Source organism: Labrus bergylta, chromosome 10 (genome assembly GCF_963930695.1).
Source record: "Labrus bergylta chromosome 10, fLabBer1.1, whole genome shotgun sequence".
Lineage (NCBI taxonomy): Eukaryota > Metazoa > Chordata > Actinopteri > Labriformes > Labridae > Labrus > Labrus bergylta.
Window position 1 is genome coordinate 1,210,407 of NC_089204.1, and position 27,489 is coordinate 1,237,895.

The 27,489-nt window shown below is 38.4% G+C and overlaps 4 protein-coding genes across 4 annotated transcripts; 2 read left to right on the plus strand and 2 right to left on the minus strand.

The window, feature by feature from the left end:
- The first annotated feature begins 984 nt into the window (after positions 1–984).
- dennd10 (DENN domain containing 10) lies at positions 985–6,252 on the plus strand. Its single transcript, XM_020646128.3, has 10 exons — positions 985–1,148; positions 1,233–1,287; positions 1,574–1,770; positions 1,857–1,936; positions 2,029–2,177; positions 2,569–2,680; positions 3,562–3,662; positions 3,792–3,899; positions 3,974–4,068; positions 4,159–6,252. The coding sequence occupies exons 2-10, from the start codon at positions 1,242–1,244 to the stop codon at positions 4,324–4,326; spliced, it is 1,056 nt and encodes a 351-aa protein (XP_020501784.1). The 5' UTR covers positions 985–1,148; positions 1,233–1,241; the 3' UTR covers positions 4,327–6,252.
- sfxn4 (sideroflexin 4) lies at positions 6,211–9,257 on the minus strand. Its single transcript, XM_020646129.3, has 14 exons — positions 9,091–9,257; positions 8,871–8,936; positions 8,729–8,785; positions 8,597–8,623; positions 8,150–8,204; positions 7,976–8,001; positions 7,832–7,885; positions 7,684–7,746; positions 7,511–7,579; positions 7,291–7,381; positions 6,942–7,057; positions 6,782–6,867; positions 6,579–6,696; positions 6,211–6,498 (listed from the first exon to the last, which is right to left on the minus strand). The coding sequence occupies exons 1-14, from the start codon at positions 9,127–9,129 to the stop codon at positions 6,421–6,423; spliced, it is 945 nt and encodes a 314-aa protein (XP_020501785.1). The 5' UTR covers positions 9,130–9,257; the 3' UTR covers positions 6,211–6,420.
- A 451-nt stretch (positions 9,258–9,708) lies between these two features.
- On the plus strand, positions 9,709–14,904 carry prdx3 (peroxiredoxin 3). The gene is made up of 7 exons (XM_020646131.3): positions 9,709–9,856; positions 11,845–11,956; positions 12,114–12,255; positions 12,373–12,508; positions 12,691–12,794; positions 14,413–14,578; positions 14,720–14,904. The coding sequence occupies exons 1-7, from the start codon at positions 9,821–9,823 to the stop codon at positions 14,768–14,770; spliced, it is 747 nt and encodes a 248-aa protein (XP_020501787.1). The 5' UTR covers positions 9,709–9,820; the 3' UTR covers positions 14,771–14,904.
- Positions 14,905–15,105: 201 nt separating this feature from the next.
- tm9sf3 (transmembrane 9 superfamily member 3) lies at positions 15,106–26,981 on the minus strand. The gene is made up of 15 exons (XM_020646127.3): positions 26,799–26,981; positions 25,613–25,808; positions 25,329–25,451; positions 23,474–23,634; positions 23,252–23,329; positions 22,203–22,334; positions 21,943–22,109; positions 21,521–21,615; positions 21,257–21,387; positions 19,265–19,404; positions 18,412–18,480; positions 18,187–18,333; positions 17,939–18,022; positions 17,773–17,849; positions 15,106–16,699 (listed from the first exon to the last, which is right to left on the minus strand). The coding sequence occupies exons 1-15, from the start codon at positions 26,889–26,891 to the stop codon at positions 16,632–16,634; spliced, it is 1,761 nt and encodes a 586-aa protein (XP_020501783.1). The 5' UTR covers positions 26,892–26,981; the 3' UTR covers positions 15,106–16,631.
- Positions 26,982–27,489: the final 508 nt, after the last annotated feature.

A 27,489-nucleotide genomic window follows, 5' to 3' on the forward strand; every position in this document is an offset into this window, starting at 1 on the left:
ATTGATTGATTGATTGATTGATTGATTGATTGATTGATTGATTGATTGATTGATTGAGTTTTAAGACACTTCCCTGTCTGTAGACTAGCTTCATGATATGTGATCAAGTTAAATAACAGTCTAAAATTAATTAACTGTGTGAACTCTAATATGTGTGTAGCTAATCTCGGTAGATTATTTCTAAGGGATTTATTTTTGATCAATGTTTAAATACATCTTTTTATTACAGTATTGAAACATGGATGACCGTGTCATAAACCTTAGAACGGGGGTTTAAACAAACCTGGCAGCTCTCGGTGTACAAGGTTCCCGTATGAGCGCCCATGATGGTGCGTTTAGGTAACCATAGTGAAAACTCTAATAATAAAGCAGTGAGCTACGTTGACTAGATTGATAAACAAGGCCTTTCAATGCTCCCAAAATAAAATCACTCAACTGAAAGGCTGACATGGTTTCCGTGCTTATGTTGGTCTTGACATCAATATTAAATATATTTTAAGCCTTAATTAGTGAACAATCACTGGTCTTTGGTTGGACGACCCATCCTGCGCCAACTTGATGATGACATTGCAAAATCTTAGAAAAAAGAGAAAGAAATGCTGCAGTAGGCTATAGGCAACAACTAAAATGTTATAGAAAACTATAGCCTATTTGGGAACTTCTTGTGGGGGTTCAGGTTCCATTTCCTTCAGGCGGGGAAGGGTAAGTACTGCTGCTCACCAAAGGCCTTTTTTACTTGCTCTGTCAATTTCAGTGAGGGCTCAATTTAACTTAAATTTGTAAAGAGGAGATTCAACTAGGAAAATAAACATAATCATTATAACGTCAACATCAGACTGAGTTTAATCCGATACCTGCTATGATAGAACATGCTTTAAGAAACATTATTAGGAAAGGCAGAATTTCAATATACGCGAACGCACCATTGACACTGCAGTATCACCAGCTATGATTGGTTGTTAGCAGGGTGTCTCCTCCCGAAAAAGCTTGGCATCCCGGAAGAGGAAAGACATTTCGCTCAGAGAGGAAGAAAAGTCTGTTGACAGAATAAAAAGACTGAGCAGGCCACCGACAGGTTTCAGCATTATTTACTGTTTTATTACATCTGTTGAGCATCGTATTAAAGTGACGAAGAACGAGCTATCAAGGTACTTCACAGTTCTGGTAGTGTCCTGTGATGTTGATGCTTGATGCTTTTTCTCCTATTAACTTGTTGTTCTGAACTCTTTTAGGTATGGAACATGGCAGCAATTGAAACGCAGCTTATGTTAAGTGTAGGATTAATCGGTAAGTTTGTGGTTCTCTGTGTACTTTCAAGCGAAGTTGCCGTTTCAGATTTCACTCAACATTCAGAAGAATCACATGACACCAGTGTGACCCATAAGTGTCATCATCATCATCAGGGCGCCATGTCTCTAATTGGCTCATCGCTTCTTCATTTTTGGCAGTATGCCTTGATAAGCTCATGGAGATGTTTCTAAGTGTGATAAGTTTTGAACCAGGAAGTCAGTGTGATTAGTAATGAATCTTTAAATATGTTCACATTCATTCATCTTTTTCCTCATTGATCCAGAGAAAGATGTGAATGGAGATACACTGTGGGTGTGGTGCTATCCCTCTGTGGGATCAGACCTGAGGCAGATCCTGCTCAGTAAATGCTGTCTGACGCATGACAGCCGGGATTTCCACACCTTTGTGTTTGGTCAGTTCTGGCGTACCTGGTACTACATCACCACGTCGGAGGTACAGGAACCCACAGCGCTTAACAAGGTACAGTCACCCTGATCAGGAATCAGGAATTATGAAAGTGTAGCATCTCTATTTATTTTCATTTATTTATTTTTCTTCCGTTCAAGGTCACTCATTTTTCAATAGTTGTTACAGCGAAAGACTTCAACCCTGAGAAGTATTCTGCACTTAGTCGAGTTCTCTGCAGGTACATTAAGGAGTTAAGAATAATCCGTTTTGGATGCTTTTATACTTAAAAACAGTGTGTGTGTGAATCTAAGTGGTTTGTTTCTTTTCCAGGATGTACACCAAACATGGCAGTCCAGTGAAAATGATGGAGGCTTATGTCACCGTCCTTACAAAAGGAATTTGCCAGAGTGATGAAAACGGATCATTTCTAATTAAGGATTATGATGTTCGGAAAGCATACTTAGCTGGTTCAGTCAAAGGTACTGCAGCACTGTCCTTAAGGGGAACACTTATCATTATAATGTTCACTTTTTTTCAGTTCAACTTGATATATTGACACAATGTTTTTGTACATATACTTGCATGTTGCATGCCAGTGAGATTCATTTTCATCTTTAGTGATTTATTTGTATTTTAATGCAGCCGCTGTTCTTTTACTCATGAAAATATTTTTTAGGGGTGACAAAAAACACATCAGTCAGTCGTAGTTGTGCAGGTCATGTCAGTGTTGTTATCCCTGTTGTCATTTCCAACAAGCAGCAGAGAGAGCAGAGAGGACACATCTGCCATTACTAGAAGTTCATAAAATTAATTCTTGATTCTTAAAACGTGTCTAATGGATTCTACTTTCATGTTTCTGTTCTGCCCTAGATGTGGTGTCTCAGTTTGGTATGGAGACTATCATTCTTTATACTGCACTCATGCTGAAAAAGAGGATCATAGTCCATCACCCTCGAATTGAAGCATTGCTGGAGTTTACAAGGTGTGTTTAACATGTATTGGGTTAGTGCTGTCGCCTCACAGCAAGAAGGTTTGAACCCGTACCGGGCCTTTCTGTCTTTAGTTTGCATCTTCTCCCCGTGCATGCATGGGTTCCCTTTAGGTACTCCAGGATCCTCCCAAAGTCCAAAACATGCTTCTTAGATTATTGTGTTACTCTTAATTTTCCATAAGTGTGACTGGTTGTCCGTCTCTGTACGTCGGCCCCTATGGTTGACCGGCGATACAGGTTGTACTGCGCCTCTCACCCAATGACAACTGGAATTAGCTCCAGTCCCCAAAACCCTGAACAGGATAAGTGTTATGGATGAATGGAATATTATAATGTCAGATTTTCATGTTTAATGAGGCCAGACTTTTAAAGTCTAAGGTAAAGGTAGAAGTTAAACATTTTAACGAAGAACTCTGAATTGAACCTCAGCTCATCACAAAGTAGTTTATTTCTATTGTCATACCATACATACTTACCAGTTTACCTGAGTAGTGTGATATTTAATTGTTATTCTCTAAAATGTAATGCACTTTACATTACCTTTGTTATTTGCTATAAGTACATGTTGTTCTAAGTATTTAAGCTCCCTTCCCACATGTAGACCTATCAGGGGAGTATTTTTGAATAAACAACTTGTGATTAAAATCCACCATGTCAAACAATTAGAAATAGTGAGTACAATATTTACTCAGATTATATGTCCTGATGGAGAAATTACTTTGATTTTTTAACTGTTTATTTATTTTTTAAAACATTGAGTTGACTTAAAAATCAAAATAGGTCACTTTTAAGTTCAAAATATGACCTCAATAGTCAATTATCAATTGAACTTGGAGAATAATGTGATTCATTCCTAACCTGTTCCCCCTCAGGGTTCTACCCTGTTTGACATGGCACAGGAAAGACTGGTCCATCCTGCACCCATATGTGCATCTCTCTGATATTGAACTGGAGGATCTCAAGAAATGCCCTGGTGAGGCTGCCTCCTGCTTTACTGACTCTCATTAACAGTTGGTGATTAGCCACCATCTGCACTGTGATCACTGTACTCTCATGGTGGGAGTTAATTATTTATGCACCAATATGTTTGCTCTCTCCACAGGATATGTAGCAGGATTTGTAGATCCTGAAGTGAGCAACAGATTGGACTTGTTTGATGTGTATGTGAACCTCCCAGACAGTGTCATCACAGTCTCCCAGGGGGCCAAAGGTGCAGTATATGTTTTTAAGAGCGCTTTGATTCCTGAGAGTAGTCTAGCATTGATGTTCCATATCCTATCACAGAGGCCATGGCTATGGGGAAGTTACATAAGGACATTGGCCATCTTATTGTTCAATCTGCAGAGGATCCTGAGAGGTCAGACAGTCAGGTCATAAAGGTGAGCGTTTTCAAGTTTGCCTTTATTTAATCAACATTACCAAGAGATGTGTTCTTTGATCTAACACGACAACCCATCGTTGATTCACAGGACATTTCTGTTAAGACTAAAGAGATCCTTGCCAATTTGGTGGCTCTGGCTGACGAGTGTGAAGACTCTAAAATCACATTGGCAGGTTTAAAGCAGCATCATTTCCCTCCAGCGACGGAGAACTTCCTCTTCCATTTGGCAGCTGCCGAGCAGCTCTTGCGAATTTAAACCTGTAATCAGACACAGCACTGTAGGAAGATGATATTGCCACATCATGGGCTATGATTGCTGTTATTTACATCTCGGGAGAGTTTGAGTTTGTTTCTAAAATGCTTGTGGACACCCTCATGATTAACACAACAATGTGCAGAGGGCACTCTCACAGTGACCTTCATGTCAGGTCTCACTAGCGTCACATTTTATAAAGGATTCTTGTCAGAACACGTTTTACTAATAGTTTTTCCAACAGAATTAAAAGACATATTTGGCTGGAATACCTGTGAAAACACTAACAGAGCATTATAGTCACTCTGGAACAGGGGTCTCCAACCTTTCTTCATCTGAGAGCTACTTGCATCAAATCACTTGCATTTATTAACATAGCACACATCAGCTGCATTAAACTACTGTTTGTACGCGTGTGAAATTGCAATAAGCCAATGCTTATCAATAATCTTAAATTCACATCAAGGTCCAAGTAAAAAACATAAATATTTTACACTTCTTATTGTGCCACACAGTAAGCGATGTTACTGAAAATTCACATCCATGTCCAAGAAAACATCACTACATTACACTTATTTTTATGGGCCAAATATATGAATAGTGGAAAGAGGTGCATTTACTGTCATCAGATCTTTTATTTTTGTTTAATACAGTTGGTCGACCTATGGGCGAGCTACCGGTAGCTGTTGGAGAGCCCTGCTCTAGAACCGCTTTTGTTTTTATCCAAATTTAAAAAGTCCCAAACACACAAAAAATGAAAGTGTTGTGTCATTTTAGTTGAACTATTCAAATGAAACTACATCCTGTATTTGTGACTTTTTCAGGTCTTCAGGAGGAACCGATGCCATTGAGGCCAAACTAACCGTGTTTATGACGGCTCTTTCATGTTTTTTGTGACAAAAAGAAAGCATCGTCTGACTTATCCTTTTACATTAACGGGTCTAAAATATTTGTCTCCAACTTTGTGAAATTGAGTCAAATGGGCCGGTGCTTTTAGCTTATAAATCTTCATGTTTTAAAGATGACAGCTCCCACCCCCTAAGTGCTCACCTTTACTTATGGGCAGCTGTGGCTCAGTTGGTAGAGTCGTCGCCTCTCAACCAGAAGGTCAAGGGTTCAGTCCCCAGCTGGGCAACATGTCCAGTGTCCAATGTGTCCTTGGGCAAGACGCCCTGAATTGCTCCCTCTGCTTCAGTGGTGGTGTATGAATGAAATTAGTTACTTCTGATGGATGATACTACATAGTGATCATCACTACCAGCAGTGTGTGAAAGGGTGTGAATGTGTAGGTGTGACATGTGGTGTAAAAGCGCTTTCAGTAGTTGGAAGACTAGCAAAGTGCTATATAAGCTCAAGTCCAGTTACCATTATTACCAATCACAAGTCAGGTTCCTGGTCTGAAGTATTGGATGCACACTGTGAAAAGTTAGACATTGATTCACAGTTTACTGTTTGTATAAATGCAGTAGCAACTGGAATGACTTAATGAGCGCGATAATAAAAATGCAGAGGTTGTCAGATATCACATGGGTAAATCCAAAAGTAAATTACTTCGTCTTTTTTATTTTTATTTTACTAATGAATTTAGAGTTTTGTTAAATTTGTTCTAATGAACCATCTCAGAAAGAGTTTTCTTTTTTTAAAGGTCATAGGCTCCTCATCAGTCTTCAACTGATTACAGATCGTGATCAATGCCCTTGTGCCAACATTGATTTATTCATTGTGTGTTTAATGTTATTGGTAGTGTTCTACAGTTTATTCCCTTCTTAAAGTGACAAAATGTTTTGTGTCTCATAAGATACCAAGTGCAATACATAGAAATGCTTATGTAATTTTAAAATGTAGAAGTATTTTCATGAATTGAGGTAATTAAGATTTCCAAAAAAATAGATATCTAATATTCAATTTAATAAATTTACTATGAAAGAAGCTTTTCACTTATTTTGATGTTTTACACACATTCTTTTTACATGGAAACTGAGAAGTGGCTGATTTTTGAGACTGTTGCATTCTTCTACTTTTAAGCTGCATGATGTTGAGACAGTAGTTGTGAGGCTATCCACTAATAGCATGTTTTCTACCATATAAAGCAACAATTCAGAGTCCTCTATGGTAATATAACTGTCCATCAACCGCTGCAGCCTTCAGTTCCTCTTCAACATTTTCCTTCCTTATCTGCAAAGAAAAGAAGGTCAGGGTCAGTCGAGTTCATTACAGGGAAAAACATCGGAGCACAAGAGGATTGTGAGTCTCACCTTTCCCAGTTGTGGAAATAGACTAAATGAGATGGGAATCATCAAGCCCAGAACAAATGCAACACTCATATGGCGAACAGGAACTGCCAGCAGAGTATTTCTCTTGAAAACTTTTGTTCTGTAAAACAAGACGTACAAAATATGATTCAGCAAAGTCATTTTTTTTGTCCAGGTAATGACAACTACATTTTTAAGTGACTGACCTTTTTAAAAGCAAAACCAGAAGGTTAGGAATAGCAGCGGTTGAGCCTAACAGTGCTGCTCTCGACAATGCCGTTTCCCTCACAGCCTGACAAAGAGAACACACAGTTACACTCATGTTTCCAATGAGGAGGCTTAACTCCTGCATGAGTCTATACTGACCTTTTGTCCGGCTGCTTTGGAGAGGCCAACTGGACTTCCTTTGGAATCAAACACTTGGATCCCAGTTTCTGACTCCTCACTTCTGATAGTGGACACACTGAAGAAGGCCAGAGCAGCTGCAGATAGATACACAACATGTTAGTCCTCCCTGTTTTGATCCACATCAGCTGAATTGATATTAAATCTAGAGAGACGTGAGAAGAATAAGTAAAGGTATTGTTTTGAGTCTATCTTGGAATGCATTTGAAATGGGCCTATGTATCTGCTATCTGACATCCAGAATAAAGTATTCAGATTGTTTGTGCTATTAAAACTAACATATTCCAGTTTCATATATCAAAGAACTTACCTGATAGTGGGATTGGTAGTATTGACCTAAAGAATGTCTGGAGTGATGCACTTCTTATGCCAAGTCTGTTTATGAAAATTTGAGGGAGCGCCTGAAACATTGACAAAGGAATTTTATAAAAGTCAACAAGCAGCATTTTTACATGATAGAGTTCTTAAAACTTGACTACAGTTCAGACAACAAAGCACAGTTAGCACTACTGCAATCAGGTTATACACACCCCTGCACATGTTGCATAGGAAACTGTTCCAGCAAGTAACAGAAGCTGCTTTAAAGACGTCTTCTTACCCTGGTGGTGAGAGATAAAGAGAGATTAAGTCAAACGGAAACAAAGACTGAAGATGAATCATGGAGTCAAAAAGGAATCTGTAAGTTAATATCTGAATACATCACCTGCTCTGATGATGAGTTTCTGTTTGCATGGTTAAACCCTGCCGTGTAACTTTGCAGCATAAACTGGAAGAATGCATTTTCCATCATTAATATGAAATAAAGCCACATGCTTTATAATGTCATTTTAGAACTATGATAGTATGATTACCTGCCAAAAAAGAGCTGGTTTGACACCGCTGTGTGGCAAAAAACTGGCAACCACCTGAAAAGAGAGGCCTTATTTTAAATATTCATTTCCCAACCATCATACATGACTAAGTGTCATTAAATGTTTTAAAGACGACTCACATACCAGAGGAACCAACATTGGCAGGAATGCTGAGAAGAAAGACAACATTAAGGGCATCAGTATCCATTTTTAAAAAGTGTTTCATTAGTATGATTCATAAAAACAATATGTCGTTTATCTTTCACAATGTCATTTGAGATTTTTAAAGAGTTTAAAATATTCAGGTTTTGACTGTACCTGGAGGACGGAAAACTAGTGGGAGGCTATCTCCAGTATCAGCGTGGACAGAAGACTGTAAACACAGAACAGTCAACAAGTCTCTTCACAAAAAGCAGCACGATAAGGTGCTTTAAATGTGAACGATTTGTACAAATAAAGACTTTTAAGCTCCTGAGAGAAACTTCTGGCCATTTGATTTTGGATAAAGCAGTACGTCTGATCTCTTTGCTTATCTTGTCCTGTAACTGTTTGGATTGTGATTTTTGCTCCTCCAAATTCTCCTCCTGCATTTTTACTAACAGTCAAATATATAACTCAGGAACCTTTGTCTAGGATACAAAAACTGCCCACTGACACCTACTCCCCCATCAGAGGGGCATTAAAAGAGCATGAAGACAATAAAAAAATCTACTTATAAGCAAAAAAAAAGACTTATGAGCAGATTTGTATTTCTTGCATTCTTACTAGTGAGAGGTTCAGTGCATGTCCATCCTAGAGGAGGAAACAGAACAAACAGAGCTTTAAATCTGTGTCAGGTTTATGAAGCACACTATCTGACCATTGTGCAGTTTAAGATTTTATTGAACACAATCTGACCTCTTCATTGAGTTTCTCTCCCCTTCCAAGAAGAGCGTAGGCCTTCTGTATTTCAGTCTGAGGAGGGAAGAATCCACTGTTTGATTTAGCATATTGTCAACTCATCTCAGATAATAAGATCAGAGTAGAGGCTGCATCTTACATCAGAGGAAAGCAGGGTAGACGGATCAAGGAGATTAAACCAGATCCGCAGTCGACTGACAAAAGACTGAAAAAAAGAACAAGTGTGGCATATTGATAATCATTTACTTTAGAGGAATGAGATGTGAGCACAGTCCAATCTCAAACAACTGTATAATATAGGCTAATAAATCCCCATCAGTGAAGGTGCGCTGCATGTTAAATCACTGCTGTGCACTTACCTGTCCCTCGTGTTTCCAATACAGCAGATTAGGATCCATTAGAACGACTGTACGCCTCCAAAAAACAAACAAAACCTTTCAGCTTACGCTATTACATTGAACTGGTATACATATTAAGCGCTTCAGGAGGTCAAGTCCCTGTTAGAAGAAACTCTACTTCCGTCTGAAACCATGTGTTCAGCTGTGGGTGGGACTAAGATACCTTCAGGGACATTGAAAGTATCGGAGATATCAAATCCTAGTTGTGTTCAGTTAAAACCATAGACTGTAAATAACTTATTATTTACAGTCCGTGGTTATTACAATGTCCCTGATTACAGTTAATGCAAACTGTTTTGAGTCATGTCTAACACAAGTTGCTTTTCGTGATTTAAATCGATAAATCAGATTTCTTAAAAGACTTAAGTTATTCCAGTTCATAATTGTCAATCTATGAAGGCATAGTCATTAGGAAAGTAATAAATCAAAGTCCAGACATATTCTTTCCAAACTTTTCTACATTAGTAATGAAGCTTCAAGATGCTCTCAAATCATTTCCCCAACAGAATCATTTGTAGCATTAGTAATCTTTCAACCACCTCCTTCACAATATCATACAAGTAAATATTTTTGTAATTGTTAAGGTTATGTATTTATTTATTTATGTATTTCTTAATTGTATCAGCAGGTTGACTTCAACCACGTGAACCTTAAGACCTGCTCGACCCGCCCTCTTCTGACATAATTCAAAATGGCAGCCACCATCGGTAGACTCCTCGGGACCTCTGTAAGTGTAACTTTTAATAACATAACATTCAACTTCAAATATGAACTCTTTCGTCTCACATCTTTTTAATAATCCATTAGCCTTTACGATATCTTCTAACAATGAACACGTGACCCCTGCACTGAAGGGCCCGTATGTCGTGTGTGTCGTACATTTCAACCAATAGACGAACTGACTGTCGTTTTCAGGCCTCTGGACCCTTCCCATAAACCGGCCTTGATCATATGGTAGAAATACATGTTGGATAATATGGTACTTTTATAAGGTATTCAGAAAAAGCCCATCACGGATTTCCCTTAAAACGTCTTAGTGTCACCAGAAACTTAGTGTCAGGAATACTTTAATGCACATTAATGCATTTAGCCAATGCAATGAGACGACGACTTCCGAAAGCAGCTTTTTACAATCTATGCTTTTATTGTGTAGAGACGATACAAACTCGTTACTTTAGTTTTTTTCTGTTTGCAATCTTTTATTTTGTACAAAACTGGCCAACCAAAGTTAATAATCATGCAGTTTGAAAGTCTTTAGTGTATATTTAACGGAATATTTCATGCAGACAGCTGCAGAAGTGGAGATAAGAGTTTCAGTTGTTGTAACGATGGCTGCATTCTGTTTTCAGGATCTTGGTATTTTGCACTGTCATGGCCTCTACTGTGTTTAAACTACATGATGTTAGCCTTGGTTTTTCATTTGTCAACAGTATGTGGAGATTGTCTTATTGTAATGTGTGACCCTGTATGTGCATACATAACATGAAGTGTATGTGCTCTAATGTCAACCATACACTAAAAAAGACTTTGAAAAGACAACACTCTGACATGAGGTCATATCAGAAGACATGGTTATTAAAGTCATAAAAGTAGCATGTTTACATTTGGCTAAGATGGTTTCATGCTGCATTTTTACATTTGACATCCTCAAGGACTTTAGTCTTTGGAAAGAAAATGAGAAAGACAGCAGCTTAGACATCTGACCACCATCCACTAAACAATCAAGATGAGAACACCAACACTCACAAATTGAATATCCTGAATCTGTTCTAATATCAGATTATCTTCAGTTGCAGAAAAACTTGCAATGAAATTATTTTAATTAAATAAGGATTAACAGTACAATCATCGTGTTTCACACAAGAATCCTGTCTAATGTTTATTTCAGCAGAACTCATAAACTCACAATATTAAGAATTCCCACAGGTCAGCTAGTTGTTTTTCAACTAGTTGTTGTTGTTTTTTTTCCAGAAATCCACTCCTTCACACAAACTCAACATTTCAGAACAGATTAATACAAGGGCTGTCAGCATTAACTAGTTAATCACAATTAATTAAGGTCTGAAATGAATGCATTCATTTTTGATAATAATAATTTTTGAATTGAGATTGATTTCATTAATTGCACCATGGATGCTTGTAGTCACAGTGATGGAAAATAATGACTGCTTCATCTTTGAAAGTCTCATTTCACATTTTTTTTACGTTCATTTGAGCTGTTTTTGTCCAGTTTTTGATCTGTTGCGAGGTTCCCTTTTTCTGTGGTTAAGTAAATATGGTAGCCTTTGTTCTATCAGAAGGTCCTTCCTTTATTTCAAAAATAAAAGCAGAGTTTAATTTATATAGAAGGTAAAGAATCCTCAGCTATAGAAAGTACAGAAATTCAAAATAAAAGCCCAAAAATTTGTATCTTTCAACGGGAAACTAGGAATTTTTCATGATTATCTATTGAAATTTAGAGATTAATTGGGATTCAAAAATTCAATTGTTTTTCAGCCCTAATTAATCCACTTTGTATCTTCAAAAGCACATATAACTGTTCCGGTATTTATGTATATTTACAGTCTATGGTGTAAACTGAATTCACATTTTTTCTGACTTGTCGACCTATATTGGAAACCCAAAACAGGCTGTCAAGTTACTAACCAAATAATCGTTGTAGTTTTTATTGCAATATTGTATTGTTCATTTAAAATGTAATATTTAATTTTATAGGCAAGGGTTGCAGCTGGAGGGTTAAAGGTCACAGCAGCCTGTCAACATGGACTATCTGGGTCTGCAAGAACTCTCATGAGTCCGGCACTTCAGAAGGCCTGTTTCTCTACCAGTATGTATCCAAACAAATACCCTCACATCATGCTCAGATAGACAACTACTTATATAAGCTTTTCAAATGTTGATTTGTCTGTCAACTGAATATCTTTGTGTTTTGAGCCAGTATAATGGTATCAATGAATATATTGTATTTGACTTCTATGCATCAGGCACATCCAAATGGGCCGCTGCTGTCACTCAACCGGCTCCAGCCTTTAAGGCCACAGCAGTCAGCCACGGGGAGTTCAAGGATTTGAGCCTCGCTGATTTCAAGGGAAAATACCTGGTCCTCTTCTTCTACCCACTGGATTTGTGAGTATTTGTGACACTAACATAATCACCTTGTCTCACTTTGATTGAAATAAATGTCTACCACTGCGGTGAACATTGTATTAACAGTGCCCTTGAATTTTCTTTGTCATTTTACAGCACCTTTGTGTGTCCAACAGAAATCATCTCATTCAGTGACAAAGCCAGTGAGTTCCACGATGTAAACTGTGAGGTGGTGGGTGTCTCTGTAGACTCTCACTTTACTCACCTGGCATGGATCAACACTCCACGCAAGGTGTTTTTTTCATTCATCCTCTGAGCCTTTAGTAGAAGACTTACCTGCAAGCACAGTGTGTGTGTGTTGTGTTTACAATATGTTGCAATGCTGACATCATCTGAAAATAATTCATTGTTAATTGATCAGCAGTAGTTAAGCGTCAGAGTTAATCTAATAGTTCTGATTGTATGTTTTGTCAGACTGGAGGCTTGGGGAACATCCACATCCCCTTGCTGTCAGACCTCAACAAACAGATCTCCAGAGACTACGGGGTGCTGCTGGAGGGTCCAGGCATTGCACTGAGGTAGGTTATCTAGGGAATCTGGGATTCTAACAGCCAGAGCATGATAAGAAAACCCAATGAAAGATTTTATTTCCAACACCAGTTACAGGTATATCTATTTCTACCTTATGTTTTGTTTTCTGCCTAGTGTAACATTATCATTATATCTAATCCAATGATTACAAAATAAAGAAAAAGGGAGACAGATGTCTCAAAAATCCAAAGGATTTGTCCCTGAACAACAGTTCAATCTCAATCAATCTTAATGTGTATAGTGAATACATAACAAGTGTTATCTAGAGACACTTTACAAAAAGCAGGTAAAAGACCTTACTCATTGTTATGTTACAAAAAGCAGGTAAAAGACCTTACTCATTGTTATGTTACAAAAAGCAGGTAAAAGAACTTACTCGTCGCTATAGTACAAAGAAAAAACGTCCTTATAGGTGGCAGAAATCTTGGGGAGATCCAGTCTCATGACGAACGGCCATCTACCCAAACTGTGACGGTCTTGCCACCATTAAGGCTGCTATAATTGGTTTTGTAGCGAACATTGATTGTGTCAGCAGCTTTTATTTAATTCCATATTGTCAGCTGTCTGTGTATTTAACATTGATCTTCTTTTTGAAGGTTCTTTTTTGGGCTTTTTGGGCCTTTATTTATAGATAAGACAGTGATAGAGTCAGACATTGGGGGGAGAGAGAGAGAGAGTGGTGAATGACATGTGAGAAAGGAGACGCAGGTCAGATTCAAACCCGGGCTGCCCGCTTGGAGGACTACAGCCTCCATACAATGGGCGTGGGCACTAACCACTAGGCTACAGGCGGTCCTATTTTGATATTCTTAGACAGAAATAGTAAGAGTCATGGTACTTGGGGAACTTGCACAATGTCAGTGTAATTATTCTCAGATCCACAGTGTTCAAGGGGTGTCAAAGTTTCGGGCCCCGGGAGAGGTATTGGAGATAGGGAGAACGTTTTGACAAATATTTATTTAGATTTTTATGATTTTGATTTTGATTTTTTAAACATATTTTCATCCAGTTGTTAAAAAAAATCTATGATTATCAAAACAATCTGTAAATGGTTTGCCATTTTATATCCTTGAACAGAAATATTTGTAATGTTTCATTTAAATACAAAATGTAATTATTGTTGAGGGAGATGTCAATCACATTTTTACTTACTTATTTTTTTTACATTATGTTACAAAGATAGCTATTGTTTTCTGTCTGACTTGTAATTTTAATGTTATGTATGTAAACATGCAGTGCTCACAAATTACCTTTAAATGAATTATATTCTATATCAATTTGTTAGGTTTTATTGATGTTGGCAAACAAACAAACAACCATGAGGTCTCATTTGAACAAATATGCCCCCCCCCAATATGAGCGTGACACTCCTGATTTACACTGAAACATAAAAAAACAAGCCTACTGTACGTTTACTGTAATAGAAGTTATGTGTGGGAATATGACTGTTATTATTGTTACAGCTGTTGTTTCCTGCTGTTTACCTTTAGTACTGATTTCTGTGATGCTCAACCTTCTTGTTGCCTGTATTTCTTTTTTGTTGAGCACACACAACTGTTGTTTTTAACGGATGTTGATATTGCATGTTATGTTGTTGTTCTCCAGGGGCCTGTTCATTATTGATCCAAATGGTGTGGTGAAGCACATGAGTGTGAACGACCTTCCCGTGGGTCGTTGTGTAGAAGAGACACTGCGTTTAGTGAAAGCCTTCCAGTTTGTGGAAACCCATGGCGAGGTTTGTCCAGCCAGCTGGACCCCCAAGTCCCCAACGGTGAGGTCTTTAAAAATTGAAGTATTTATTTTTTTCACTTTCCTTTAGTGTGCTCATTGTCATTTGAAATGTGCAAGAGGTCTTCTGTAAGACAGCAGCAACCAAAAAATGTTGTTTTTTTTGGTTCTGTTTACTTTTCAGATCAAACCAACCCCAGAAGGTTCTAAGGAGTACTTTGAGAAAGTCAACTAAGACAAAGATGACAGCTCTTCCAATCCAAAACCTGTGTACACTTAGTTTACCATTTAAGTTGTCTTTACTCGTACAAATCAGAACACACTAATAAATCTATTCTTTATAAAATAAAGCTTTTTGTGTATCATGTGCATTGTATTGATGTAGTGGTCTATATTTTATAGGTTTAGGCTTCATGATCTGAAACTTATGTTTTATTCATGGCTGTTTTTTTTCAACAATCTGCATAAACATGCACTAATACCAATACAGCTACTGTAATTCATGCATGGATCTACACATTCAAAACCCCTCCAATATTAACTCCCAAAATCGAAACCACACTTAATAACCCCTGTACATAAACATGTTTATTTTTCTTTTTACAGCAAGTTAATATGCAGGTTCAAAATGTGTAATCAGACATTGGTACACAAGATGAGGTGCCAAAATCAACTTCAGTGGGAGCAGAATTTGAAATTAGAAAATAAAAAGGCATTGCCACTTTTCATACAAGTAGGGTACATACTGTATTTACACAAAATGGGGGGGAAAAAGCATTTGAAACACTCTGCACCACTGTGTGATTATGAAAACATCTAGTTTTAAGTGTACATAAACTTCACTTTGTACAGTATGTTTGCAGAAACAAAGCAATTGCTTCATTCCTTCTGACATTCACAAATGATGTTTTAGGTTAGGCAAAAGAACATGAAGGTAATGGCTTTCCCAGGAAATGTAGAGCCTTTTAAAGCTTTAAATAAAATCAAAAGAAAAGAGCCCAAAAGCAGGCCTACCGCTCGTCAAAATGTACCTTTTTACATTTTGAGTCAGAGGAAGAGGAAAAAAAAGAACGTACAGCACTGACTGAAGTGGAATTTCATGAGCAGATGGTTTGGTGAAAACTTCATGCAATTTCAGGCAAGTTGTAACAGCGCCACCAGCCCCATCCCAAACACCAAACAAAGACAACCTCTTTTAAACTGAATGGATCATTTAAAAAAACACCCTGTAGTAAATCTGTACAACGAAAATACATTTGGGATCTACATCTAGAGATACATTATTAAGGTTATATACACTCCCCCCCAATCCATATATTATCTTTACAAGTAGACTTCATTCAAACCCAAACATTAAGAAAACCCCGACCAAACGAGGAAATGGGATCACATCAAACGTCCATTTAAAACTTGGTTTCTTACTGTACCTCAACTGTTGATCAGTCCATCTGCTCTACTCTGTACAGTAAACTACAGCAGGACTAAAATCTCTCACCAACTGGATGGATTGCTACTGTAACAGGGGATTCTGAATCATTGAAAAGGGGGAATGATTGAGTGACCAAATCTGTTTAGATCATCTTTGAGGTGGAAGTAAATCAGAACTGACTACTATACTATGTATAACAATATTTCAAATGACTTCAAGATTACAAAATAGAAATCAGAACATGGGCACAAACCCAACTCTCCAACATTCTGACACAATAGAACAAAAGGCTTTCAATACACTTAGACCTCTTCACTGAAGAGAGCTACACTATTCCATCAATAAACATTTATGTTCTCTGGTCTCAGGGGGGTCTGGGTTGGAAAAGAGAAGCCATGTCGTCCTTAAACATTTGCCTCGACATTTGTTTGAAAGCAACCGATAAAAACAGAACCTTGTGTTTGATATCTTTTTGTTTGCTCTGGTTCACTTTGAGTTGCGGCGTTGAAATTCATTCACAAAATGGAAAAAAAACTACATTGTACAAAGTGAGATTCTCACAATCTCTTCGCAAGAAAGAAAGGTAATAAAGAATGACTTGTGCCCGCCGTCTTTCATGAAACACATAGGCAAATCTTTTAATTATCCTCTGTTGTCGCTTTGCTTCTTAGTCAATTTTCACATTTGTGTAGATCTTCCTCACGAAGGCACTTGTTCCCATGTATCCAACAGCACCTGGAAAACAAAAGTCTTCAGTGAGTTTCCTTTCAAGGCCACTTTAAATATCACGCTGCTTTTACTTTGAATGTAAATCCATCACAGGGGAAATGATTACCAGTGAAGGTTTCAGACAATCAGGTCTTACATTTGTAAAACCCAGAAGGCTACATATAGTAGTTAGAGAAGTCTCCAAAAAGGTGCTTTAAGGTACATTTTAAGGTGTACTCTTTACAAAGAGAAGAATGAGTGGCTTGCAGCTGAGGAAGAAAATTTAGTCGAACTTAGTAGAGCTAAGTTAGCCCTAACTGCCAATTTCCACATCAGTCTGTGTGCACTGTGGTCCGTCAGCGCAGATATGAGCAGCTGTACACACAACATCAGAACTACAAGATCATGCGGAAATAAAGAGAAAAACGTGTTAACAACATGCTGCTTTGTTGTTCATTTGGTGCTGATAGAAATGATGGCAAAAAGGATTGTGAGTTCGTATAAAAGTGTTTTATTTTGAAATTGACCGGACGCTCTGTGCGTTTCCTCGCCTGACTTCCTGTTCAGCTTGACGCGTGCTTGCAGTGAGCTCCGAGTAAAATAGACTTGCAGTGTATTTGAAATGGGGCAAAGTGTATAGCGCTGCTGGTACGCTCTGGAGACGGATGGCAGAGCTCACTGTGGAAACAGGAGCGTTAACTGGAGTGGCAATGAATGGCGCTGATGGACCACAGTGCACACGGAGTATGTGGACATTTGATTTAACTCTGTTTTCCTGTGATAATTAAATTTGGGTTGTTTTCTTGAGATGTCAACTTATTTAACCTGTTACTTCTATATACCATCATCAGAAATTAACGTATATAATGGGGAATAATCATGTTGTTAACCCAAGAAAAGCTGATATATAAGTCAAGATCTCAAGCAAAGAAACTAAATGTACTCCCTATCACTGTAAACAGAGTACATGTATACTGCTGTACTCAGAATTACACACTTTAAGATAATTAAAAATCCAAAATCTGACAGTACCTCAGAGAAATCAAAAGTTACTTTAGATCAATACAGTTCTTTAGCATTCAACTCGATTCGGGACTCACCACACATGATTCCCAGGGCAGTGCTGAACACGGCCATGTAGCCAAAGTAGAAGGACGTCTGGAACAGCCCATACATCCTGAAATATGACGAGATCAATCATGTGATAAATGGCTGTGCTCTTTCACACAGTTTTATTTTTCTTATTAAATGAAGCTTAATACTTACTTGGTTTTGAAAAAGTAGTAGTAAAAGGAGTACATGTAAACATAGACGGCAGTGGATGCAGCAGAGAGGAAGCTTGTCCATTGCCTAGAAAACAAAAGACAGTTAAACTTATGCAGGATTCATTTCTCAATGTATTTTCATGAGCAAATACATTGAAAAGCTGAAAACGATTGATTTCCACCACTTTGACGTTGCTGTAGGCGAGCAAACGTCAGAGCCACTCTATGGCAAAGTAGGACTACACTCACCATCTGTAGTCCTCAGCGTTGAGCAGGAAGTACGTACACACGATGGTGACACACACGGTCACGATGCACAGGATCACCAAGACAAGCATCATGAAGCCGTACACGTAGTAGATTTTGTAGGCCCAGAAGGATGTGAAGATAAAGTACCTGAGAAAGGAGGACAGAAAACATGTCACCTGCTGAGAATATCCTTTACAACACACACAGCCTCCTCAGTAGACTTACATTTCAATGAAAATGGACCCAAATGGAAGGATTCCTCCAAGGCAGACGATGACAGCCGGCTCCATGAACCTGAGAGATCACATAACAGAAACTTAGAAATACAAAAGGCCTTCCCCACACAGACAACGATACATGATCTATTATGTAACAAGAAAGCAAACAGAAAAGCTAGACACAGAATGGAAATTCAAGCAAAGTATCATTGTGACCTAAAGTCTCTTCTGCCATTTCCTGTTGGCAGCTGGCCACAGTGCATGGCACAATGTTGTCAATTTGAATGCACTCAGTTTAATGCTTTGATATTTCTGTTACCCTTGTGCAGACAGCAATACCATTATCTACTCCAGACCTGATGCAAAACACTTAACCACAAGCCCTAAAAAAATGAGTATTCATTTCATACTTCCTCACTGCCCAAGAGCCATTAATGTCTGCTAATCAACCATCCATAGAGCCATACACTCCTCTCTGCCCCCAGATACACACTGTATGCCATCATGTTTGAATACTGCTGAATGTGGCACAGAAGTACCATGAGGACTATTCAAACAGTAAACTGGAACATATTGTTTTTCTCTGATTATTTTTGGGTTGCATAATCCATTCCTAAATGTTTAATGTGGCAGCTATACCTCCTTTTCTGACATTTTATGAACTAAATGAATGAATACAAGATATTATTAAAAACATTGCAATAATATATATTGACCACATACATTATTACTTTGTTGAACACATTACAACAGTTAGTATATTTGTTCAGTTGGCATGTATCTAAAGAATGACTGTCCCCACCTCGTATACGTATGCGAGGTAAATTACAATACTCAGAGCCTAAAATGGCCACCCTTACCATTTCTTCTCTGGAATTGGTCGGGGCACAGCGTTCACTCTGCAGGGAAAGTTCGGCTGGCCAGACAGATTCCTGCCCAGAATTGTTCCCACAAGGTTTAGCGGCAGAATTACGAAAAAGCAGATACAGCAGACAGCGACCTGCAGAAATCAAACAGAAGATATATTCAGGTTTTTGAATCTGTGAATACAGCAAACGTCACTGGTCCTTTTTAACAGGGTTTGTTTAGATCACCCATTATTTATTTCAATTGTCCATTGAATTGCAATTATTTATAGGTCAACACAGTCTAATGAAACATTGGAATCACTTTCAAATATGGTGTATTTCTTGATTCACAGATTTAAACAACGTCACTGCTCATAGCCTGACGTAGAGGTAATCATATTTATGGGGTGTGTATATTCAACCAAACATACAGGCAGATAGACCAATTTGAAAATAGATGTCACAATTACATCACAGCAGTTAAGTGCACATTGTGGTGGTAGAAAACAACGATAGAAACACTGAACAGCAGTGTGAAGACCCTCAATTAAAGAGGACAGCGAATAAAACATAACCCTATATCAATAGATAGATCATACTGTCATCAAAGAAACCCTCTGAAGAAAAACAGACATATGGCTGTGTTTTATGTCCTTATTGCATGCTGGGCAGTACCTCAGCCCTCAATTCACAAAAACCCATCTGACAAATCTTGGTTTTCTATGTCCTAGACATGACCGCAAATTACAAATTTGTATTTGTCAGGTGATTTGTATGTCTTGAGTTTATCTTCAGTATAGTCGCTGGGTTTCACTGCAAGGTATATGAAGAAGTCTGAGGTCACCGTTTAACTGGTGTTGAATGAACTGGTGTTACTCCAGGTGGTGTTTGTCAGGAGCAGCTTTGGAGGACCCTTGTTTACTATCATAATAATGTTAAACATCCTGCATCCTATTTGCAGATGTTCAATGCACACGATGGTGACCCCTTGTGAACAACATTGTCAGTTTCCTGTAATAATCTTGTGTATAATCCATATGTGTATAAACTGTTAACATTAATCAAACATTACTACATTCTACTTTTAAAAAATGTGTAAAGATTCAACCCCATTTATATTGTTTTGAACAAGCATCTGCAAAGTCTCTTTAAATGTAATTTGTGACTCCACAACTCTTGCCCAGCATTGCTAATGTATCTGAAGGCACTGAAGCCATATATTTAAAATTATTCTGATAGTAATAAGAGGTCCTTAAATGCTGTTATATCACCAGTTAAATCAACACCGCTGACTAACTTCTTACCACCAGTTGGGCTCCACCCACAAAACACGTCATCACTGTGTACAAACAGGAAAATAGTCTATAGAAATCACCATGTGTGTTTAACCAGACAAAATGTGTACAGCCTCAGTTGTGTTTGTTTGTATTGACAAGTTTTAGTGATGCAACTAGAACATGCATTTTTCCTGGTTAGATTTCAGGATTCCTATTTGACATGTTGGACTGATATATGTGCTAAGAGACACACATACCCATTTGAGTTTTGTGTTGAGCCAACAAGCATCTGATTCAAAGTAAGAGACTTGGGAGTTTCCCTGGATAGGATTTTTATCATTTCTAATCAATGCCTGGTTTGGAAAAGTGTGCACTTAATGTGGATATATATATATATATATATATATTTTAAATAGAAAAGCTGCATAGATTTAGGATAGACAGCATCATGTTTTTGTTATGATGTGCTCTGTTTATTATGTTATTTTAAGATGAGGCAAATGATCATTTTAAAGCCTACATGTTTCTCTTGCACGAGATGCGGTTCAAATCCTTGCCTGGATACTTTCGTCATTACCTTATTCAATTCAGCCCTCTATAAGCTCCATAACTGATAATTCTATTTCACTTGGAACATATTGCTGCACAACCACACACATTAAGTCAAGCTGTTAAACTCAAAGCATGTTCTTCCTAGCTCTGTGGTTTGCTGTTGTGTGGAACCCACCATGGTGCCAAATGGTATGGCTCTGGAGGCGTGGTAGTAGATAGCGATGAAGTTGATAAAAAACGCAGTCCCGCACACCATGGCCGGGATCAGGAAGGCCCCAATAAACATCTGCTTAATCCATCTTCTGCCTGTTTTAGTTGGACAAATCAAAAAGCACCATGAAGAAAAAACAACAAACTAAAGCTTTTTAGAGGATATTATATATATATAATATTAAGATAACAAAAAAGAGAGTGTCATGCATGAAGGCTTTTTTATTACCTCCTTGTTTTGCATACAAACTTCCCCCAAAGTAGCCATTGACAGGGGAGGTAGCAGCGTACACAAAAATGGCTGTGCTCAACATGGATCCTCTCCTGCAGAGAAAATTGATATGATTGGAGCGCTATAAAGTTAACTATTGCCTCTGTGTTTGGTCTTTATTTCCCATGTAATTGAAACATTCATCAAGCATTTTCTTCAACCGACATCATGTTAAATGTTTGGGGCAACATTTCACCTCAGAGCCTGAACTTCACTAGATTCAATCAAAGAATAACACGGGCAACACAATTACCTGTTTACCTTATTGAATGAGCAGATTAAAAGGAAAGTAGCAGATTTACTTACATTAGACTAATTCCTGGTATCTGAACCCAACCCCAAATCTATGACTAAAAGTTACAACTAGGCCAGTGACTTACTCTGTGTACAAGTCCTCAACCATAGCGACGATGATGACGATTAAGGAGACAGAGAAAATCTGGCAGCCGGAGCCGATGAGTGAGGAGAAGATCAGTGGGTGGCTTGACGGGCGAAATACATCACCATGTACCTGCTTCCACCCGTATTCATCTCCAAGGTCTCTGTCCTGGTGGTACAAAGTGACACAGTGCAAAATGAAAAACCTTGACATGGAAAGAAAGCTAGTTTGAAGTTCTTGAGAAATTTATTCAAAGCTCACCATGTCATCCATTTCCTCCTCTTTGCTATATCTGGCATAATCCTTTCTGAGTGTCCTCATAAGAATCATGGACACAAGACCAACCAAGAAAATGACCATCATGAAGGAGTTGAAGATGGAGAACCAGTGAATCTAAAAAACAAAACAAAAAAACACAATTAGTTTAATATACATTCCCTTGTTTGGAAGCTGCATTCTTCCAAACACAAAGTATATTAAGTGAGCTCAGTCTCACTCTACAGGCAACAGACCACTGGGTGGTTGGCTACAAGACTCTCAGGCTGCGTTCGAATTGTCATTTTTGTTTAGGAAGGTTCCTAACTGAGTGAAATGACCCGGAAGCATTTAAGTGGCGGCCATGATAAGAGCCGTTCGAATTCTCTAAAAGTTAAGGAAAGGTGGGTCAATGCTTCCTTTATAACCTCCTTTAGCATAGGATACACTGGACCATCCTTTACCAAAGGAGATGAGATATGCCGCCCCACAATTCCTTGCGGCCGCAACATTCAAAGCGAGTCGCGCATCTGACCGTTCACGGAAATTAACGATGATTGTAAAGTGACTCAGATCATGCAAGAGATAAAAAGATAAGAGACATTTTTATCAGATGATGTTTTATTCAACGTATTTCATTCACTTAAGAATGCTTTGTGCAGTTGGATATTTGTATAAAACATTATACATCTTAAATAACAAATTTTAGGCACAAGTTGTGTCATCATTATTCTTTTGTACTTATACATTGTATCCACTGCGGCTTGTCCCACTGTGTGATTTCTCATTGTGGAAGCACCAGAGGCACGACATGTAAACAAACAGCAAGAGCTTCACATATGCTATGCCGTCTCCAGCACTTTACATTACCACCGCCTCGCCCCTGTGACGACTCTGTTACTACCTCTTATGGCTGCTCAGAGGCGGAACAGCTTGCCTCTCCATTTCTCTTCCGTGAGTTTCACATCACAGCAAGGTGCAACAGGAGCGTAAATATCACGCCTCCAAGAGGTAATAAAAATCTTTAAAAAAAACAGTCGTTATATTCAACTCACCCTGTGTTGAAAGAAGGATGGATCAAGGTACTTGTCAAATCTGTCTTCAAACTTCACATCAGACTTCTTCCATTTCACCTGTGTAGGAAAGTTTGTTTTCCACATTCATTTATTAAGACTAAATTGAAATGTTTACATAACCACATCCTCATGTGATGATTAATAGACAAATAATACAGACTTCCAATAAGCCTTCATTTATATAAAGAAGTCAGTACTCACAGAATAAGACATTGCAATCCTTGTGTTTGGCACAAGTCGGACTTTTCCTTCACTGGTCAAATTTACGTCAACAATTCTATTGCCATTGAAGCCGATCTCCAACTTCTTGTACGTCCACAGGTAATGATCTTCTCCATTTTCATCTGCCTCACCAACGATACCTTTAAAAAAAAAAAAAAAAAAAAAAAAAGAAGAGAGACATTATATAAATGGGAGGGCTGTTTCTTATAGCAGTGGTCAAACAGACATGAATCCCAAGCCCTTTGCTTATATAACATTATATTGAAAATACCAAGTAAAGGGCACATTCTACACCACTCATTAACTTTGAAATATTATCTTTGATATTCATCTCTTACACCTGATATGTCTTCAGTTGCTATTAAAGTGTGTCCCTGCTGGCTACAACAAACAATTTCTGACCGTAGAGTTGAGCTCAATGTCAAACAGTCATTTGGGATTTCTTCCAGACGGCTGCATTCTTATCCTCCTAGTTCTCCTCACATCCAGGATTTGACTAACTAACTAAATAATGACTTAAAAGAAAGTGTTCTATAAAGCTCTTGAGTGAGTAGCACACGGTTTCTTGTTTTGTAACAGATATGGTTTTCTAAGTCTGGCGAGTGGACAAGTGTGGTCAGAGGAGATCAACTGTACTCATATTTTATCAGGTTCAGACAGATGCCCATACAGAGAGATTTAAGCCTGGCCAATCACAACCCTTTGTCTAATTTTGTTTGTTTTATGTTGTGTCTAGAGAATCTTGGAAATCCAAATTGAACTGAAAGGTAACGAGGCTAACCTTATGTGGATAGATAAATTACAAATCAGCTGTTACTGAGCTTCATACGCTCTGTGAATAACCACATTCAATCATTTCATCGTTGAGTATATTAGCAGAACCACAAACCGGATATCGGGTCAAAGTTTTCACTTATTTGCTTCTGGCATATGCAACATGCACTGTGTACAATTGTCTTGAGTAAATGCCAGGGCCCCACCCATCATCTTCCAAATCAAATAAAGCATTCATGTTTGAGCAACAGTACTGTAGGAGTGGCCACGTTGTACAAACCTATTACACGTATGCCATAGAGCGCTGACAACTTTTTAGAGTGACAGTCTTAAAAAGACTTAACATCATAGTCCAGGATGGTGTTAAAGTCTCTCTTGCCTAAGTGAATGCATAAACCAAGAAAATAAATTATCAACTTTGTCTTTGGCATGTCAGACTCATATCAATAAAATATATATGATTAAATATATAAGCAATAGAGTTATATCTGACCCATTTTCATTAAGTAATACATACAGCTCTCTACCACAAAACCATGCACCCAAACATGGATGGTCCACTCATTGGAATATGGCTGGTGTGATCTGTGGCTCCTCTAGTTTTCATGTCAGGATGTTGGACACGATTATTGACCCCAAAATGCCCAAGAAGGCATTGCATTCATATGTGTGAATATATCAGCTGCCTTGTACGGCATCTTGTTTGTGGATGAATGTGTTGTTTGTGAATTGGTGAATACTTATGGTATGGTAAGAACCTTTAAACAATATAGGTACAGTCCTTAACCATTAAGAGTGATTAACCCTCAGACTATCCATTCTAAAAGTTCCTTTAAAGGTGAGATGACAGAAGCAGAAGACAGCTGGTAATCAACGACAACACTGAACTATTGCTCAGATTCTGTGTGCTACATTGTATGAATCACCAAGCATACTGACTTGAGAGGCTAACATCTCGGGGGGTCTGTATCACTCTGAGTAGATTGACCCCGGATAGATGGACAGTCCCACCAATGAATAAGAAGCTGTTCAACTTTTAGAGGTCTTGATTATCACTTACCCCAGATGGGCAGGTCGTCTATGTACATTTGGTACCAGTAGTGATTCTTGATGGCATAGACGAAGGCATCCCGTTTGGCTTTATCCAGGTCAATCTCACAGTATGTCGTCTGCATCACTTCGTCTACAGGAATAATTTTAAAAACACACATTTTTTGTTGGATAAAGGAAAAGGAGAAATAAAGAAATAATAAACCCAGAGATTAAGAGACAAGTGCAACAGTATTATTGTATGAGAACTGTCATCTGTTCAGTGCACTGAAGACATGACAGTCAGTACAATACCTTTGAACTTGATGTCTAGGCCGCTGAATTCAAGCTCCACTCCTTGCAGAGCTTCTCCAAGTGTTTCATGGTAATGACTGATGGTCTTCTTTGAACCCGCGCAGAAGGGCAAGGAGAAGTACTTGTATGTCTCCTGTCTGTTGTGGTAAGGCCCCACTGTGTTCATCCATAAAACTACCTCCTCTTTATCCGTGTACTGCAAGGGGAAAACAGGGATTCTTGTTGTGAAACCAAGGAATGCAACACCAGTTTTACTAGTCCCTCTGGTTTGATAGTCTCTGTATATGTTACTCTACAAGAAGAAATATCAGTGAGTTTCAAATATATTTCAATTATAAACATTGAAACGGAAGTTGTAAGAAGCAACATGTACATCTGATGAGAAACTTTGAGTGTAAAAGATGATAACAACTTTGAGGCTGTGGTGACATCTTATTTCACTAGAAAATGAAGACCGGTACTATATTCAAATTCATGCAAACATCATTAAAAGTTAGTAACACCTCAAGAATTGATGTGCATTAACTATTTTCAGGAAAACAAAAGTTAATGTGAACTAGTCCATTAAGTGAACAGCCTACACACATAAGACTGTCGTATGATGTAAAATATTAATTATCATACACATTATTAATTATTCAGATAGTTGTGATCTGGACTGATGAATGTTAATCTATAAGAGATATTAGAGGGCCCTGACGTTTTACCGGTGTTTCTGCATAACGTTGTTATTTTACACAGGAGGAAATCGTGATCGGAAGGATTGCCTTGAGACTAAAAAACTACTTTACACGTTCATTATGCACGCAGTTTTTATTTTTCTGGGGGGGAAACTAACGCTAGCTGGTTTAACGAAAGTGCAGTTTCGGCCAATAGTCCAGGAAATGAGAAGACTGTGGAAGACGTGCTAATGGGCTAGCATGGGTTAGCCGTAAGCACTTAGGCCGATAAGTTGTAACAAGTTAGCTACTTAACTGAATAGCCCGTCAGTTTGGTAGAGTATCAAGAGTAATTCAACAACGCAGAAGGTCATGCCATGCAATCTGTCGAGTATGTATTTCTCTAATCTTGCATGCAACTGGACATCGTAGCTAGAGCTAAAGCTAGCAGGTTACACAGAGCACACAAACGTCCATTATTTTCAAGGCTATCTTTTTTCAATCGGCCTCTCCAAACGTTTTCTTACCGTATGTTCATGTTCATCTGCTACGACACGTAATGAAGAGCCTACTATGGCGAGAAAGGCCGCCGCTGCCACCTTCCACCTGAAAGATCCCATTATTTCCAGAGAAAGTATGCAGAAAGACTTGGGATGTTAGCTTTGTATGGCTATCCCACCTTCTTCCTGGTTGTATGACAGAGGCAGTTTTAGGGATGCTATCGTACGCAGATGGCGTAAGCGCTTCACGAGCACTCATCGCGTGAACATCTGATTGGCTAGCCTGAGTCACGTGGTGTACGGCCTCCAGTAGCTGTTCACAGCGATTTTTCAAACGGTGAATTAACAAACTCTTTCAACGCATCGTCCGCAACCTTCAGCCACGTCACCCGACTGCCAAGACCGGAGCTTCACCTCATCTTTGACAGCGCTGGTGCATGAAACGTGATCCCAGAGCGCAATAAAACGCTGTTTACAGTCCGATGGGGCCACATAATGGCCCTAAAGTTAATCAGACAACATTTATTCATTTCACTTAGTATACATTCACAGATCTGTGACCATGCTTTGAAGCATTGTAAGACGGTAACAATTCATGCAAGTCTGGGAATGTATCTGGGTATTTATCTACGAGCCTATCAAATGATATTTACTGTATACTTATAAGGCGAATCCCTGGGGTGGCAAGACTAGGGCCGAGTCACACGGAGTTGCCCGT